We start from the raw sequence: 18,848 nt of genomic DNA, 5'->3' as shown, positions 1-18,848 counted from the left end.
TAACCAGTTTCTCTAAATTCCAGTTTTTATTACTGGGAAAGAGATCATAATTGGCTCAGTTTGGGACAGGTGTTATATGCATCAGATATAAAAAAAGTTTTCACAGTCCTGTTCTTGTGTATTAAGCTAAGAGGTGAAGGACACAGCTCTTAGTGACCTAGATGAGTGTTTCAAGTGCGCTCTGCAGAACATTGCCTGTCCATGAACTGTTTGTTATGATTCTGCTGCATTGAGCTGAGTACAGATACAGAAAGTTAACATTTAAAATCTTTTTTTAAAATTGAGGTACATTATGGACATGTAGTTTCAGGTATACAGGAGAATGATTTGATGTTTATTGCAGATGATCACAATAAGCTTAGTAACCATGTGTCACCATACAGTTATGAAATTTCTCATGATGAAGCTTTAAAAAATATTCTTTGTGACTTTGAAATATGCAGTACAGTATTATAACCCATAGTCACTCTGCTGTGCATTATATCTCCGTGGCCTTTTTATTTTGTAATGTAGTGTATGCCTCTTGCCCCATTTTGTTTCCTCTACCTCCTCACTTCCACCTGGCAGCCACTCATCTGTTCTCTGTATCTGTGTTGTTTTTTTCTGTTTGTCCTCCACCCCACCTCCCCCACCACACACACATGTAAGTGAGCATTTGTCTTTCTGAGTCTGATTTATTTCCCTTAGCAGAGCATAATGCCCTCCAGGTCCATCCAGGTTGTTGGAAATGGCAATATTTTATTCTTTTTGTATGGCTGAATAATCTTCCTGTGTGCATACTGCATTTTCTTTATCCATTCATTCATCAATAGATACTTTAATGTAAATAATCCTGCAGTGAATATGAGAGTGCATATGCCTTTTTGAGTTAGTAAGGTTTTTCCTCAAATAAACACCCAGAAGTAGAACCACTGGATGGTATGGTCATCCCATTTTTAATTTCTTGATGAACGTCTGTACTGTTTTCCATAGTGGCTGTACCCATTATGAAAATTCCCCCCAGCAGCACACGAGGGTTCCCTCCGCCCCACAGCCTCGCCATCCCTCTCTAACAGGCGTGCAGTGCTGGCTCATTGTGGTTTGATTTGTAGTTCCCTGATGTTTAGTGATGTTGAGCATCTTTTCGTGTACCTCATGACCATCTTTATGTCATCTTTGGGGAAACATCTATTCATATCTTCAACTTAGTTTTTAGTCAGATCGTCTTTCCCTTTGAGCTGTATGAGTTTTTGTATGTTTTGAATGTTAGCCCCTTATTAGATATATGATTCGCACATATCTTCTCCCATCCAGTAGATTACCTTTTTACTTTTTGATGGTTTCCTTTGCTGCGCAGAAGCTGTTTAGTTTGATGTAGTCCCATTTCTTAGTTTTGGATTTTGTAACCTTTGCTTTTGGTGTCAGATCCAAAAACTCTCACCAAGGCTTGTGTCAAAAAGCTTACTGCCTGTTTTTTTCTAGAAGTTCTATCATTTCAGGTCTTATGTTTATGTCCTTAATCCATTTTAAGTTAATGTGTTATAAGACAGTTGTCCAGTTTTCTCAGCACTTTATTGAATAGACTGTCCTGTCTGCATTGTGTATTCTTGGCTATTTTTGTCATAAATTAATTGACCATATATGTATAGGTTTATTTCTAGGCTATTTTGTTCCATTGACCTATGTGTCTGTTTTATGCCAATACTATTTTACTGTAGCTTTGTGATATGGTTTGAAAGCAAGGAATGTGAGGCTCCCAGCTTTGTTCTTCTTTCTGAAGGTTGCTTTGGCTATTCAGAGTCTTTTGTGGTTTCATACAAATTTTAGGATTGTTTATTCTAGTGCTGTGAATAATGTCATTGGAATTTTCATAGGGATTGCTTTGGGTCTGTAGATTGCTTAGGGAACTATGGGCAGTTTATTAACAATATTAATTCTTCCAATCCATGATACAGAATATCTTTCCATTTATTTATGTTCTTCAGTTTCGTTCATCAGTGCCCTGTACTTTTCAGTGTAGAGGTCTTCCACTTCCTTGGTTAAATTTATTTTTATGAATTTTATTCTTTGATGCAATTATAAATGGGGTTACTTTTTCTGACAACCCAGTGTGTATAGAAATGCTACAAATTTTTGTATATTGTGTATAGTTTCACAGTACTTCTTATTTTCTGATTTAAATGTCCTTGCCCCTCCTCCTCTTCCTTGCTTAATTGCTATGGCTAGGGTTTCCAACACTGTGTTGGCAACAGTGGGCATCCTTGGCTTGTTCCTCATCTCAGAGGGAAGGCCTTCAGCTTTTTGGTGTAATGTTAAGTGTAGGCTTGTTGTATATGGCCTTTATTATATTGAGGTATGTTTCCTCTATATCCAGTTTGTTGAGAGTTTTTATCATAAATAGATGCTGAATCTTGTCAGATACTTTTTCTGTGTTCATTGAGATGATCATATGATTTTTATCCTTCGTTTTGTTAATGTAGTGTATTACGTTGATTTGTGGATGTTCCACCATCCTGGCATCACTAGAAAAAAATTCCACTTGATTGTGGTATATGATCCTTTTAATATATTGTTGAATTTGTTTTATAATTTTGTTGAGGATTTTGGCATCTTACATTCATCAGGAATATTTGGTTCAGTTCAGTTGCTCAGTCATGTCCGACTCTTTGGGACCCCATGGACTGCAGCACGCCAGGCTTCCCTGTCTATCAACAACTCCCAGAGCTTGCTCAAACTCATGTCCATCAAGCTGGTGATGCCATCCAGCCATCTCATCCTCTGTCTTCCCCTTCTCCCACCTTTGATCTTTCCCAGCATCAGTCCTTCCAGTGAATATTCAGGACTGATTTCCCTTATGGACTGGTTGGATCTCCTTGCAGTCCAAGGGACTCTCAAGAGTCTTCTCCAACACCACAGTTCAAAAGCATCAATTCTTTGGCATTCAGCTTTCTTCACAGTCCAACTCTCACATATATACATGACCACTGGAAAAACCATAGCCTTGACTAGATGGACCTTTGTTGGCAAAGTAATGTCTCTGCTTTTTAATGCTGTTTAGGTTGGTCATAACTTTTCTTCCAAAGAGTTAGCGTCTTTTAATTTCATGGCTGTAGTCACCATCTGCAGTAATTCTGGAGCCCCCAAAAATAAAGTCTGACACTGTTTCCATTGTTTCCTCATCTATTTGCCATGAAGTGATAGGACCAGATGCCATGAAATTAGTTTTCTGAATGTTGAGTTTTAAGCCAACTTTTTCACTCTCCTTTTTAACTTTCATCAAGAGGTTCTTTTCTTCACTTCTGCCATAAGGGTGGTGTCATCAGCATATCTGAGGTTATTGATATTGCTCCCAGCAATCTTGATTCCAGCTTGTGCTTCATCCAGCCCGGCATTTCACATGAAGTACTCTGTATATAAGTTAAATAAGCAGGGTGACAATATACAACCTTGATTGTAGTCCTTTCCTGATTTGGAACCAGTCTGTTGTTCCACGTCCAGTTCTAACTGTTGCTTCCTGACGTGCATACAGATTTCTCAAGAGGCAGGTCAGGTGGTCTGGTATTCCCAATTCTTGAAGAATTTTCCACAGTTTGTTGTGATCCACATAGTCAAAGGCTTTGGCGTGGTCAATGAAGCAGAAGTATATATTTTTCTGGAACTCTCTTCCTTTTTCTGTCATCCAACAGGTGTTGGCAATTTGATCTCTGGTTCCTTTGCCTTTTCTAAATCCAGCTCGAACATCTGGAAGTTCACGGTTCACGTACTGTCGAAGCCTGGCTTGAAGAATTTTGAGCATTAATTTGCTAGTGTGAGATGAGTGCAATTGTGCAGTAGTTTGAGCATTCTTTGGCACTGCCTTTCTTTGGGATTGGAATGAAAACTGCCCTTTTCCAGTCCTGTGGCCACTGCTGAGTTTTCCAAATTTGCTGGCATATTGAGTGCAGCACTTTCACAGGATCATCTTTTAGGATTTGGAATAGCTCAACTGGAATTCCATCACCTCCACTAGCTTTGTTCATAGTGAAGCTTCCTAAGGCCCACTTGACTTCACATTCCAGGATGTCTGGCTCACCTAGGTGAGTGATCACACCATCATGGTTATTTGGGTCATGAAGATGTATTTTGTATAGTTTTTCTGTGTATTCTTGTCACCTCTTCTTAATATCTTCAGCTTCTGTTAGGTCCATAACTTTCAGTCCTTTATTGTGCCCCTCTTTGCATGAAATGTTCCCTTGGTTTCTCTAATTTTCTTGAAGGGATTTTGGCCTGTAATTTTTTTGTGGTGTCCTTCTCTGGTTTTGTGTCAGGGTAATGTCAACCTTTTAAAAGGAGTTTTAAAGAAGAAGAAGTTTCCCTCCTCTTCTGTTTTTTTGGAAGAATTTGAGAAGAATTGGTATTCATTCTTCAAATGTTTGGTAGAATTCACCAGAGCAGCTATCTGTCCTAGACTTCTGTTTGTTGGTAGGTTTTTGGTTACTGATTCAGTCTCCTTACTTGACCTGTCCAGATTTTCTACTTTTTTATGATTCAGTCTTGATAGGTTGTATGTTTCCAGGACTTTATCCATTTCTTTTAGTTTTTCAAATTTATTGGTACATTAATTGTTCATAGTGGGGCTTCCCAGGTGGCTGGCTCAGTGGTAGGGAATCCACCTGACAGTGTACAAGATGTGGGTTTGATCCCTAGATTGGGAAGATCCCCTGGAGAAGGAAATGGCAACCCACTTCAGTATTCTTGCCTGGGAAATCCCATGGCCAGTAGAGCCTGGTGGGTAGTTCATGGGGTTGCAAAAGAACTGGACATGACTTAGGGACTAAACAGCATCACGGTTGTTCATAGTAATCTCTTATGACCCTTTGTGTGGTACCAGTTGTAACGTCTCCTTTCATTTACAATTTTGAGTCCTCTCTCAGTGAGTCTTGCTAAAGATTTGTCGATTTTATCTTTTGAATAAATCAGCTCTTCAGTTCAGTAGCTCAGTCATGTCCAACTCTTTGTGAGCCTATGAACTGCAGCACGGCAGGCCTCCCTGACCATCACCAACTCCCAGAGTTCACCCAAACCCATGTCCATTGAGTCGGTGATGCCATCCAGCCATCTCATCCTCTGTCGTCCTCTTCTCCTCCTGCCCTCAATCTTTTCCAGTATCAGGGTTTTTTCAAATGAGTCAGCTCTTCGCATCAGGTGGCCAAAGTATTGGAGTTTCACCTTCAGCATCAGTCCTTCCAATGAACACCCATGACTGATGTACTTTAGGATGGGCTGGTTGGATCTCCTTGCAGTCCAAGGGACTCGCAAGAGTCTTCTCCAACACCACAGTTCAAAAGCATCAATTCTTTGGCGCTCAGCTTTCTTCACAGTCCAACTCTCACATCTATACCTGACCACTGGAATCTGCTCTTAGTTTCATTGAATTTCTTTTTTCTATTGCATTTATTTTTGCTCTGTTATTTCCTTCCTTCTACTGACTTTGAGCTTTCTTTTTTTAGCTTCTTGAGATGTAGAATTACTTGCGTGGGATTTTTATTTCTCAGGTAGGCATTTATTAGTATGAACGTTCCTCTTAGAACTGCTTTTGCTGCATCCCATCGATGCATGCATAGATGGTATGTTTTATTTCCATTTTCGTCTCAAGATATTTTTGATTTCTCCATTGAGTCATTGGTTGTTCAGTAGCATACTATTTAATCTCCCCATTTTTGAATTTTCCAGTTTTCTTCTTACAATTGATTTCTGATTTCATACTCTTAGGGTCAGAAAAGATACTTGATTTCAGTCTTCTTAAATTTATCAAGATTTGTTTTGTCATGTGACATACAACCCATCTTGGAGACTGTTCCGTGTGCCCTAGAGAAGAATGTGTGTTCTGTTCCTTTGGGATGAAACGTTCTTTGTATATCTAAATCCATCTAATGTGTCATTTAAGGCCAACATTTTCTTACTTTCTGTCTGGATGATCTATCCATTGATGTAAATGGGATATTAAAGTCCCCTGCTATTAATGTATTGCTCTATTTCTCTCTTTAGGGCCTGTTAATATTTGTTTTAGGGACTTCCATGTAGCTCAGACAGTAAAGAATCTGCCTGCAATGCAGGAGACCTGTGTTCAATCCCTGGATCAGGAAGATTCTCTGGAAAAGGGCATGGCAACCCACTCCAGTATTCTTGCCTGGAGAATCCCATGGACAGAGGAGCTTGGCAGGCTAGTCCATGGGGTTGCAGAGTCAGACACGACTGAGCAACTAACAACCAGTATTTGCTTTAACTTAGCTGCTCCTATATTTGGTGCATAAGTATTTATAAATGTTATAAATATTGGATTTATATATCATTATGTCATGCCTTCTTTTATTACTCTTTGTTTTAGTTTGTCTTGTCTGATTTAAGTATAGCTTCCCTAGATTTCTTTTGGTTTTCATGTGCATGGAACATCTTTTTCTGTTCCTTCACTTTCTATCTATGTCCTTACATGAGAAGCCTCTTATGGCGTCATACAGATGAGTCTTTTTTTTTTTAATCCATTCAGCAACTGTCTTTTGGATGGAGTATTCAGATTCGGCAACAATTTGGGGAACTGCCTACAGCCTTACCACTCTGAATGCATCCATCTCATCTGAGCTCAGATGCTAAGCAGGGTCGGGCCTAGTTAGTACTTGAATGGAAGACCACCTGGGAATACTTGGTGCTGTAGACTGAAAAGGGCTGAGCCCTTGGGAGGATCTGTGGTGGTGGCTTGGAGGCAAGAGCCGACAGGCATCATAATCTAAAAACTTTTATAGCAACTTAACAGAGTAATCTTATTTCTAATACATTTCTCATGTACTTATTTGACTTCATTTTTATTGTATCTTCAAAAAAGTATCAGGGTATGCTGGATTGGGAAGAGAAAACATTGGTCCTTGACCACAAATAGAGAGCTACTGACCTAGAACACATCTAAGAAATGAAGTTCACTTGAAAAAAAACACAGTCTGATTGCACCCAACTACTTGTTGGGGTTGGGGGGAAAGGCAGAAGAGACAGGCAACATGGTTGTGTCCACTTACTACCCAGTTTACTCCTAGGTTTTACTGGGCCTGCGTGATACCAGCGACTCCATCGTGGCCATTACTCTTCACAGCCTAGCAGTGTTGGTCTCGCTGCTTGGACCAGAGGTGGTTGTGGGAGGAGAGAGAACCAAGATCTTCAAACGCACTGCCCCAAGCTTTACTAAAACTGTGGACCTTTCCCCAGAAGGTAAGAGTGATTAAAAGGTCGTGTTATTGTTTTATTAGATTTTAAACATTATACAAGCAACACAGATAGATTATATTCAAATGATAGAGAATTAAAAGGAAAAAGTTTCTTTCCCTTTTTCACCTCCTTCTAGGGCATCTAAGGTAACCAATTTTAATGGTTTAATGGGAATTCTTTCATCCTTTTGTAAGCCCACAAACACAAATGTATTTTAACACACACACATAGGATTTCTTAAAAAAATACTATGCACAGTTCCACAACTTGATTTTTTTCATGTTAACAGCTAATCAGGGACCTGTCTCCAGGTCAATACATAACTACCTAATAATTTGTTTTACTGATAGCTGCCTAATATTTCATTGACTATAATTCATTTAGTGACCTCCCTCGCTATTGATGGCTGTTGCACTCCTTTCTAAATTTCTTACTGAGTCAAAGGATATACAGAATATTTTACATCTTAATAGTGTCCGTTTCCAAAAAGGCCATAGCAGCTCTTAGTGACACCAAATGTTTTAATTTTAATTTCTTTAGATTTTGATGGCCTGTTAGGTGACAAGCTGTTGATTTTTAGGTACTTAAATCGAGAGAAAAAAATCCTTAATTCTGATGTTCCCATTGAAATATTACCTGAGAAGTAGCAGTAATTTCTGGTCTTTATAGGCTATAAAAGAATAAGAATTTTGTATTGACAGCGCCGTTGCTTCTTTGCTCCTTTGTATAACCCTGAAGGTGATGGCCATGTTATGAAGCTCTAAATCTCTGATTCAGTTCTCAATGATAGTGAGTAGAGAGCATGGAAATGGTTATTAGTAAAAAAGAACTGCCAGACTTTTCTCTAATTTTGCTGCCAAGAGAATTTTTAAAGCAACACTGACTTCCTCAAAATTTGAGGAAGTCAGTGTTAGTGCGACTCTGAGGAGCTTGAAGAAGGTGATGTAGAAACTGTCACCACCTCTTCAGCCATGAAACATCCACACCAAACTGAGTGAGGTCTATTGTTACCAGTTTTTCTTTTAGCAGAGCACACCAAGAGCAGATGAAGGGTTTATATTTCATACTAGAGGAATTTCTGGCCATAGGAGAGGATATGCATAGTTTTGAGATAAGGACGGAGAAGGCAATGGCAACCCACTTCAGTACTCTTGCCTGGAAAATCCCACGGGTGGAGGAGCCTGGTAGGCTGCAGTCCATGGGGTTGGGAAGAGTCGAACACGACTAAGCGACTTCCCTTTCACGTTTCCTTTCATGCACTGGAGAAGGCCATGGCAACCCACTCCAGTGTTCTTGCCTGGAGAATCCCAGGGACGGGGTAGCCTGGTGGGTTGCCGTCTATGGGGTCGCACAGAGTCGGACACGACTGAAGCGACTTAGCAGCAGCAGCAGAGAAAAGTCTGGCAGTTCTTTTTTACTAATAACCATTTCCATGCTCTCTACTCACTATCATTGAGAACTGAATCAGAGATTTAGAGCTTCATAACATGGCCATCATCCTTCAGAGTTATACAGCTTTACATGTTGAATTAACAAAAGTCCCCACTCCCAACAACTTTATTTATTGGATGGGGTTTTCTGATTCTAGATATTTTACATACTCTCCATTTGGATCACTCTATAATCTGAATAGGAAACAGAAAAGGGCACCAAAGCATCAATAGCGGTTAAGTTTTTATTAAAATAGATTTTCATGAAAACTTTAATCCCACTGACTTGCCAAGTTAGACTCCTCATCCAGGATGGCTGAGACCCCGGTGGCAGCTTGTATCCCAGATCTCTGGTAAAGAGAGGCCCTCGTCCTATAGGGCACAGGGGCTGCTGGGTGAGGGGCATGTGTAAAGGAGGTACTCTTAGATTTTTTTTCCTTCTTATAGTTTACCTGCATGATCAGACTTAAGAATGAAGGCTGATACTAAGGTTTATGAAAAATGTACCTGAGGGAAATAAGTCTGCATGAACAAGAGTTAGGGAAGACAATGTAGAGAAGGGGACAATTTGTAAGAAAAATTAGTAGGTTTCAGCAGGGAGGGAGGATGGTGGCAGAAATACGCAAGAGGGTGGTGGGCTTGCAAAGATCAGTCTGGGGTGAGGAGGGGAGGTGTGGCCTGTGATGACTCAGCCCAGGCCACCCCCTCATTTCCCTAAGGCAGATAAAGTAGTCAGAAATTTTGCTAGGATCCTTTTGACCAGTACTCATTCTTAAAAGTATGAACTTTCTAAAAGGTGCTAAAGACTACATTTTCTTAAAACATTTTTCTTTTTCCAGCTGGGAGTTAAATGTCCATAACATAAAATTTACTATTTTAAACATTTTAAAGTGTACAGTTTTGTGGCATTAAGTACATTCATATCCGTGTGCTTGTACTCTTTATTCTTAAAAGGAAAGTAGAATCAAGTACAGTTTTAAATCACCACTGAGATGTTTTTAAAGGCTGTTAACTTTTATAACTAGGTATCCTAGTTTTCTCTCTGTATTCCAAATGCTTACCTAATGCTTGAATCCTTTGTTTACCACCATGTGGACACTTCCATAGTAGGTATGACTCTCCAAATATTTGGAGACGTCCTCTCCCAGCAGGTTATCTCTGATCTGTGTTAAATATACCCCTCCTCTTAACTGTTGCTCACCTAACATGTGATAGGAAAAGAAGCAATTTACTACTCTTTCATTTTTTGGAGTTTTTATTTATCTTCAGATTCTCCTGTGCACGTCACCTGCAGCCAGCGCAGTCAGAGCTTGCCAATCTTGAAGAACGCCCCCCCTGGCATATTCCCTAAATGTTTTTCTGGCAACATGCCCATCAACAGCAAGAAGCACATACCACGAGATTACTACAGTACTTTTCTACAGACAGGTAGATTTATTAAATTTATACAGCTGTTCCACTGCTTGGTGAATGTTTTCCTGAGTAATTAAAATTCTGAAACTAAAGGGCACTTTGGGACTATTGAGACTTAATTCTCTTATTATTTACAATTACGTAGTCAGCTTGGGTGCATCTTTTTTCCCTGGACTATAGGGTAAATACTTGTGTTTTCTTCGTAACTGGTGGAGACGTTGCTTGCATTCTTTTTTGGACCAGATACTTTACTTTGGGGACTTTCCCCAAATTATATCAAAGTATGATAGTTCTGGAAGATGTTATCAGGTATACCATGAAAGAGGAGTTCTGTGGTTAAATAAGTTTGTGGAATTAAGCACACAGTCAGACCGTACTACAAAGGACTTCATGACTTGACTATGCTTATGAAAATCTATTTAAAATGAGGATATGTTAAAGTGAGGCAGCCTACTTGAGCATACAACACTTTCTCAAGGTATACATAATTAACGTCTTGAGGGTATCAGTACCTGGCTAGAACATTTTTGTATTTGTTATAGATAAATAGTATGTTTGAGTATTTAGTAAAGGATTAGGTGCTCCAGTTAATTGTTGCTTGGTATGTGCCCATCAAATCACATTTGTTTAACTTGTATCTTTGTTGGTTTATGTTCTGCTGGGCTACCTCATAGTTCAGTACACATGGGTTATTTCCAAGGAATTGGGTCTATACATTTCTTCAGTGTTTACTTTCTCCTAAATATATTGCATGTCTTAACCAACATTTTATGAGAATAACTCTTATACATATCCCCCCCACAGATGATCAATTTTCTCAGCCTATCAAATTTCCCATCAATGGCATCTCCGAAGTGAAAATTACCTCAGGAGACAGTGAAAATTTCCCATCAAGTTCTAAAAAGGCTGAGGAGTGGCCTGACTGGAGTGAGCCTGAGGAGCCTGAGAACAAAACTGTCAACGCAGAGGTTTGTCCTGCAGATCCCCACGCAGCGGCCCAATCCCCGCTCACTAACCTGAATGCAGAGGAAGAGCCTTGGGATGACTTTGAGCCCGGCAGCTTAGATACTGAAGTAAATCTGGAAGGTGGAATGATGCCCACAAGACCTGTTACCTCAGGGGAGCAAAAGGCCACTCCTGCTTTGCCTTCAAAATCGAGCCTACCCCCAAAGACCAGTCTTGCACAAAGCAGGGATGACCCAGACCAAACCAAGCCACCGAAAGTGTTGTCACAAGAAAGGCGCCTTAAAGTTCCATCAGAACTGGGTTTAGGAGAGGAGTTTACCATTCAGGTAAAAAAGAAGCCAGTGAAAGACCCAGAGTTGGACTGGTTTGCTGATATGATCCCAGAAATTAAGCCTTCAGCTGCTATTCTTATTTTGCCTGAACTGAGGACAGAAACAGTGGTTCCCAACAAGGATAATGTCTCATCAGTGATGCACTTTTCCTCAAAATTCGCTGCAGCAGAAATTACTGAGGTGAGGATCATTAAATTGTGTTATTAGTTTACATATTTCCCTCTCACAGGCAGCAGTTATATTGTCCCATTTATAAAGAAAAAAAAAATACACTTTCCCAGTGATAGAAGACTGATGTCCACAACTGGTTTAGTAATGTGATCAGAAAATGAACAAAATCAGTTCCTGTCAATGGTATCTTTTTTTCTTCCCCAGGAAAATGTATTAATAGAAATGCTTGGGCTAAGTGTTAAATAGTTCTTGTGAAAGTTTTTTTTTAATGCTGTGATTTTGTAACAGCGGAACCAAAGTGACCCTACTTTTCACGTTTCTGTTATAGTAAATTATGTATGAAGAAATGTATTCTGGCGTCGAAAGACACGTGTTGGGCCCCTTTTAAATTGCCGATCTTTCAAATCTGAATGTGACTTGTTTCAGCAGGTTGCCCTTATTTGCTCTCTTTCGTTGCAGGGAGAGTCTTCAGGCTGGGGGGAAGATGGTGATCTGAACTGGGACGATAACAGCTGGTGACAGTGGCTGCAAGTCACTTTTCAGGAGAAAGGATTTCTTTAAAACAAACAAAAAAAATCAAACTAATACCTCAGAAGCAGGCACTGCAGATGAGAAAGCCCCAAAGCATCCTGTTTTTCTCATGTCAGGAGCTCTTTATCCAGTCTACCAATGGAAGTGAGAGGAGACCTGGCTTGCTGGCGGAGAGCCCTGGGCAGTGCAGAGGTTCACAGCCCTTCTCAGAGGAAGAGCCTGTGCGTCTGACAGAGGCCAGTTTCTGTGAAGAGCAAGTGGCTGTGGAAAGGTGGAACTTACTGCTTTCTTCCAGAGCAATTCTGGAAGTAAAGAAAATAAACACAAAAATTTAAGCTGATTAGCTTAATTCTGTGCCATTTCTTTGTCAGAAGAGTAAACTCTATTATGGAATACAACTTACTGAAAAACTTTTAGCTATAAAGTATATAAATGATTTTAAATTGCTAAGGTTTCCTTAGGCAGCTTATTTATTTGTTTACAGAGGTACTATATGAGTGAGTGGCCCTGTGGAGACCTGGGCAGTTACCGACTGTTCCACTTGTATTACCTTGTACCAAAGTCCTTAATGAGAAATATCCCCCACAATCCTGCTCTCTAAATGTCCATAAATAAAGACTTATTTTCACTAGATTCAACTTCATAAAAGTTTTATGTGTTAGATCATGTACAGATATGTCAATATTTTCATTTACAAAATGTACTATAGGGTAACAAAAATATCATATTCAACTCATTTACCTAGTTGACAAAATGGTCTAGTCCACTAACTCTTCACCTTAGAGTACCTGACGTTTTAGCTTTTCAATCCTTTCCTGAAGCGTCTCCATTTCCATCAGGAGCCAGTCTGGAGGAGGAGACTTCTGGAGTAGTAACTCGATCGCCTCCAAGGCTTCTGTTGCCGCTTGCAGTGTTGACCTGTACTCATCTTCTGAGGGGAGCTCGTGACGGGCTCTTTTCACACAAGGCTGGCAAATGAGAAAAACATGTAATGCCATAATCCCCGTTCCAAACAGAACTTTACTTTTGGACTAAAGCTTACAAGGACAAATTCTAAAATTGTCAAGTTTTATACGAAAATTTTATTCTAGTCTTTGGCTCACAAGGGCAGGAGACCCTTACCCCCGCCTTCATCTGGAGAGAGACATGAAGGCAGTGTTGATTTGCAACAGGGATTCAGGGTGCTACCACAACTGATGCTCAGGGTCCGAGGAAACGAAGAGGTGCTGCCTTGTCCAGTGACTTCAGGTGAGTGTTCTTTAACCATATAATCTGTCCTTACAAAAAAGCCCCAAGTATGAATTTTTTAAAATGCCCTTTTCTTTTTAATGCTAAGTTTATAATGATGCTTTCACTGCACCAGAAGGAGGACGAAGGGTTAGAGCCATACAGTTTTTAAAATCATTGTCTTCCTACAGATGGTCGTAATATATAAATTCTTTAGGGCTTACTTACACTACTGATATATTTAACTTTGTAGATTTAAGGCATAAAAGTTAACATGTCTTGAAAACCACTTATTGGGTTTTTAAGAGTTGTAACTTATATTTACCATTATGGATTGCCATTCCAAATATACTATTAGTGCTCAAACAATTTTGAGTATCCTTAGAAATGTCAGATTTCTGCCTTATGATAGATATAATTTCTGGACTGTGATGAATGAAGCAAAGGATCAAACTAAACACTTAAGAAGGTATGTGAATCAGTTTTCTTCTGTGGTTCAGAAACTACTGCATTTGTAGCATCACTGGTACAAAGACATAACTTTTCCAAAGGTTATTGCAAATAGTTTAAAGTTATATTAAAAGTATATTCAGTATGATGTTTAAAACATTTTTTGGAGTCCCACCTCTGTTCTCTGTGTTGTCAGCCTTCCAGAAAGAAGAAATGTGATTTTTAAAAGAGCAACTACCATAAAACAATTTCACATGTCTATTCTGTACGAGGCAAAGAACCATGCTAGTTTCTGTTCTACTGTTGTAAGTAATAAAGCACATTTTTTATTAAAGCTTGATCCACACTGAAGAGCAGTCCATACCTGTAAAGATGACATCTTTGTTTCTTCTTGAGTAACTTTAGCAAAAGGCTCCCAGAAAGTACCTTTTTCCTGTTTGATACGTTCCAGTCTCGCAGCTGTAGTTTCATCTACAAACCCCGTCTGCCAGAGATCATGAAGAACCAAGTAAATACCAACATTAGCACTCTCAACTCGTTATCAAAATGGTGTGATACTCAGTGAAAAGACCTGTGTGTATTAAATGCTGAATGTTTAACTACAAGGCTCAGCTTGTGAACTATGCAAATTCTGGAAGTAAGTTGGACTCATCTGTAAAAATTATTCTCAGTGTGATTTGGGTAAAAATATTTTACAGTGTACGCCTTCCCTACAGAGAAAAAAAAAAAAAAGATTATCTGCTAGCCTTTACTGAACAGGGTGAGAAATTTTTAAAAGAAACATGTACACACCCTTACTTACATCCAGCTTAACATGTACACACCCTTGCTTACATCCAGCTTATATATAATATATGCATATATACAAAAAAGAGACATAGCCCACTTCAATGAGATATTCTTAAGAAAATTAAGTACTTAAGCATAATTCACTTTATCCTAGTATTCTAAATTTGTGGTTTAACTGTTCTATTAGTGTTTCGGTTAACCTTTAACTTACATCCTACCACTGTCCCCATGTAAGTTTCAAAGCTCACACAAAATATGGGAGCCACTATTTGGAAAAGTCCTGATTGGATTATGGTGGTGAATATGACCCTCTTGGGCCTACAATTCCACATGTGAGTCTAATGATGGTGAGTTACTGGTGAGGGATCCACATTCTTTTTCTCTGGGCCTGGATGATCAATGCTGCAGTATCCCAGACTACAGCCAGAGTGACCCAAGTGTTTCACTTCTGACCTGCAGTGAGGTCCCAACTGCTTAATAAGCTAACAGGATATTCAACCTGGCAATAATTTTTAAAAAGTAACATAACAAAATGTGTTCTGCTACTTGGATGCTATACAAATAAAATACCTTCTCCAAAAAGGATACAACTTTTTTCTTTGTTTCTTCAGAACTGAGACATTGTGGAACTATCTCTTCATGAGTAGTTCCCTATTAAAAGATTGATAAAAAACTAATTTCAGTACATTTTAATAACCTGCAAAAAGAAGTACACAAGTTTTAAGAGCTACTTTAATTAAAAATGCAACTTTAAAAGAAAAATCACTCAAAAAATAATAAGCTCATAGTTATTTGAGGGTGCACAAGTATAAAGTTGTGAGCTGTAACGATTTCTGCCCAGTCATCCCAACATTTTTGGGTCCCATTGTGATGAAGGGCAGGACTGTACAACGGCAGCTAAGAGTAAAAGCAGCCCAGGGCAGGGTCGCCTTCTCTACAGAGCTGAGCTAACAGGTCTGTGTTCATCAACTTAGCTCCCGTGAAAGGTGGAGATGAAATATATTATCATTCAACCCCAAATAGCATCTGAATTAGGACACCTAGTCTGAATGCCTGTTCTGATCATTACTACTGAGGACCTTAGGAAAATCACTTCCCTTCTCTGGACTTCATTTTTAGATCCTGTAAAACAGAAGGCTAGCAATATCTCCTCCAGAAATTTTATGGCTAAGATACAAAAAGCAGCTCTATACATGTTTTTGGAATATTTTGCAATATCAGAAAATGTTTTAGAAATCATTGTGATAGACTGGCCTTCTAATTAATTACCTCAGCAAACTGAGTAAATGCCTCCAAGGAATGTTGTTCCAGTAGCCAGTTCCTGTCAGCTAGCAGTGAAGCAAAAACAGAAGACAGGCTGGGCAGAATTCTGTCCTACAAAGAAAACCAAACCTTATTAGAGGAGAACCTCAGCAGAGTACATTCCTTATCAGTTTTCCTTAATTCTGTCTCAGGGAACACAATAAAACGTGTTCAATTGTGTCCCTCCTTTGCTCTAAGCCCCACTGCCTTTGTGTTAGCTCTCCTTCCGATGTGCTTCCAGCTGGGGGGTGTTCGCTTCCATTTCCCCTGTTCTGGAGATGCCTCCTCAGGCACCTGCCTGGTTTGCTCCCTCAGCGTCAGGTGTTACCCACATGTCACTACGGTGAGGACTCCAGTGACCAAGTCTGATTTCAGACTCTACTCCCACATATACCTTCTTTCTTCCCCTTCTCTTGCTTTATTTCTCTCCATAGCACTCACCACCAATTTAGTCCTTTTCATATATCCCCACTTTAGTACTCTGTTGCTTCTCAACAGGCTGAGGGTATTTATTAGTTTGATTTACTGAATACTGAATCCCCAGCGATCAAAATAGCACCTGACATATAACAAGAACTCAACTTTTTCTTGAATGGAATAAATGAATTAATATCACATGGGTTAAATGCCTCTCATATGCTGATGAATTCCCCCAAATTTCTTTAGATCTTAACTTCACTCTGAGAATAGGTAAAGTAATTTCTGCTTTTATTAAACATTTGCTCCGTAGGTTCTGGGCCCAGCAGGGTCCATGGCTATGGCACTGATGAAGCAGAATTTCAGAATACATTTACATTCATTTTATGCTAAAAAGATAGCTCAAATGCAAGTATCTTTGAATACTTCTATCCAGAGAGTTGAAAAGAAGCTGTCAACTCTACACTTACCTCAAGAAACACAACTTTACGTGATGGAAAGCAACAGTATGGTATTGTCTACCTTTGAACAAGAGAGCCCTTTACAAACTAACCAGTTCAAGTTTTGGTTTCAAGGTTTTAATTATTTAACATGTACTGAGAAAACATTCATCATATTTTTGCCCCACTTACATAACAAGTTCTCAGCACTGAAATCTTCAGTATGACCTAGAAGTAGGGGGAAAATGTCAAGTGTCTAGAATTGTCTTGACCACAGTAATAAGGAAGGAAGAACTCAATTTAGGAGGAAGACTTGTTTTTGCTGTGAAGTATGTCTTAAGATTCAGTAGAAGTGTATCACCAGGCCTTTACAGTTTTATAAATACGTATTTATTTGTCAACTATATATACTTCGCAAAATTTTCAAAAATATCTTCTAAAGAAACAAATAGGCTCCCTTTAATGGATATAGAAACCAAGAGAATAACTGATAAATCACCCAATTTCCTCACTATACATTGTTCCCTAGAAGACATACTTTCCTTCCTTAGGAACTTTGTATGCTAGAACCCAACTATCATAAATCTTACTGTAGCCAGTTCTATAAATTATTTGTATGTCAACATATATTTTATATATATAACTCAACCATGACTTGAGTTATACTAAGACAGTAACCCTCTCTTCACAAAATAGTTTTTCTCCAATTTTCATTTGTCAGCAATCCATAGAATTCCAGAAATTAAAGCCTGAAAATCCCTCAGTAATTATGAGAGATTTTGTTAACATGGGAACAACAGGATTAAGAGAGTATTACCTGGATAGTTTGAGGTATAAAAAGTTTTCCCAGAGAAGAGAGAAAATCCAGAAATGCCAATCGAACATGGTCAGGAGGCTCTAATTTAAGCAGTGAGGTCTGCAAAGTTATAACCTGCAAAGTATAACCAAAGATGCAAAGATCAAAGAATAGTTACAAGCAGTTATAAAACAAGTGCTTTGTAGAGACACGACTAAGATTTTGATGGGTATGCAGGACGGGAAACCAAACCAAACCCAGGACAGTCAAAGATTCTACAAAGCCTACACTTCACAGGTGGAATTTGAATAAAACAATAAAATCACTCATTCAGTTACTACCACAATATTAGTCTTACCAACCATTGAAATAAAAAATTAAAAATTCATGTGTTTCTGAAAAACAATATGCTAGTGTTCTTCCTTTAAATCTTTAAAAATTATTTTGCATTTTAAATTCTAGAAGGAGAAGTTCATTCTTTAAACACGGATTGGCAAACTTTCTGTAAAGGGCCAGAGGGTAAATATTTTGGGTTTGTTCCTTGTTGCATACATATATATATATAGATATTTTAACAAACCTTTAAAAATGTAAAAAATCTTCCTTAGCGCTTCTGATGAAAACAGGAGAGCAGAACCTAGTCAGGAGGCCAAAGTTTGCCTGGTGTAAAGGACACTGAAATAGTCTTCTATGGAAGCAGTGTCTCAATGAATAATTTACTTATGTTGAAAATATTAAATGTTAGTTATTTGGATTTTTTAAAAATAGGTACAATTACATCAAAACTATCAGTATTTTTCAAAAAAGATTAGAATCTTCAGAATCAACATATTTGAGTCAGTTATTTTACTACATTCTCTGTAAAACATATATAGTAACTAAAAATATGCCTAATTAGTAAACATTTTTTAATGCTAAGTTCTTCATATACACAACCAAAACCAGAGCTACTAAAAACAAGGTGTTGCTAGTCTCACTCTCTGCAATATGCTGCTGCTGTTGCTGCTGCGTTGCTTCCTAAATAGGAAGGACTGGCTTTACCTCGGAATAGTTTTCTTAAGTGACAGTAAGCTTAAACCAACAATTAGGGGATTGGGTCTGTCTAGTATGAACTCATTCCAGATCCTCAAATCACTTCAGGTAAGATGAAGGCCTTCTCCCCTTTTCCCTCTCTCCATCACTTAGAACCACCCAAAGCAAGGCATACCTGAGGCAACACCACGAGGATCCCCCAGTGGCCCTGGTTCTGCCAGGTCCAGCCATGCAAGCTAGGGACCAGCGGAAGAATTCAGTAGTGCTCCTCATTTTATTTCTTCAAACAAAATGAGGATTATCCTCAAGTCCATGTTGGTTTTATTGCATAGCTTCCCTA

At 38.9% G+C, this 18,848-nt stretch overlaps 2 protein-coding genes and 1 pseudogene across 6 annotated transcripts in view; 2 read left to right on the top strand and 1 right to left on the bottom strand.

Annotated features, from left to right (window-relative positions):
* SCYL3 (SCY1 like pseudokinase 3) overlaps positions 1-12,688 on the top strand; it is a 41,580-nt gene extending 28,892 nt beyond the window's left edge. For all 5 annotated transcript variants that reach the window (XM_061382562.1, XM_061382566.1, XM_061382563.1 and 2 more), the window contains 4 exons: positions 7,044-7,215; positions 9,912-10,070; positions 10,860-11,533; positions 11,984-12,688. In XM_061382562.1, the coding sequence (XP_061238546.1) occupies positions 7,044-7,215; positions 9,912-10,070; positions 10,860-11,533; positions 11,984-12,043 (1,065 nt within the window). In that variant the 3' untranslated portion in view covers positions 12,044-12,688. The remainder of the gene's footprint in view (positions 1-7,043; positions 7,216-9,911; positions 10,071-10,859; positions 11,534-11,983) is intronic.
* LOC133228303 (5S ribosomal RNA) lies at positions 6,556-6,673 on the top strand (annotated as a pseudogene).
* Positions 11,638-18,848, bottom strand: part of FIRRM (FIGNL1 interacting regulator of recombination and mitosis) — a 51,075-nt gene continuing 43,864 nt past the window's right edge. The window contains exons 20-25 of the mRNA XM_061382570.1: positions 17,498-17,611; positions 15,791-15,895; positions 15,092-15,172; positions 14,097-14,216; positions 12,844-13,023; positions 11,638-12,357 (exon numbers count right to left, since the gene is read on the bottom strand). Of these exons, the coding sequence (XP_061238554.1) occupies positions 12,334-12,357; positions 12,844-13,023; positions 14,097-14,216; positions 15,092-15,172; positions 15,791-15,895; positions 17,498-17,611 (624 nt within the window). The 3' untranslated portion in view covers positions 11,638-12,333. The remainder of the gene's footprint in view (positions 12,358-12,843; positions 13,024-14,096; positions 14,217-15,091; positions 15,173-15,790; positions 15,896-17,497; positions 17,612-18,848) is intronic.

Source organism: Bos javanicus, chromosome 16 (genome assembly GCF_032452875.1).
Source record: "Bos javanicus breed banteng chromosome 16, ARS-OSU_banteng_1.0, whole genome shotgun sequence".
NCBI lineage: Eukaryota > Metazoa > Chordata > Mammalia > Artiodactyla > Bovidae > Bos > Bos javanicus.
This window is presented reverse-complemented; position numbering and strand designations above follow the sequence as displayed.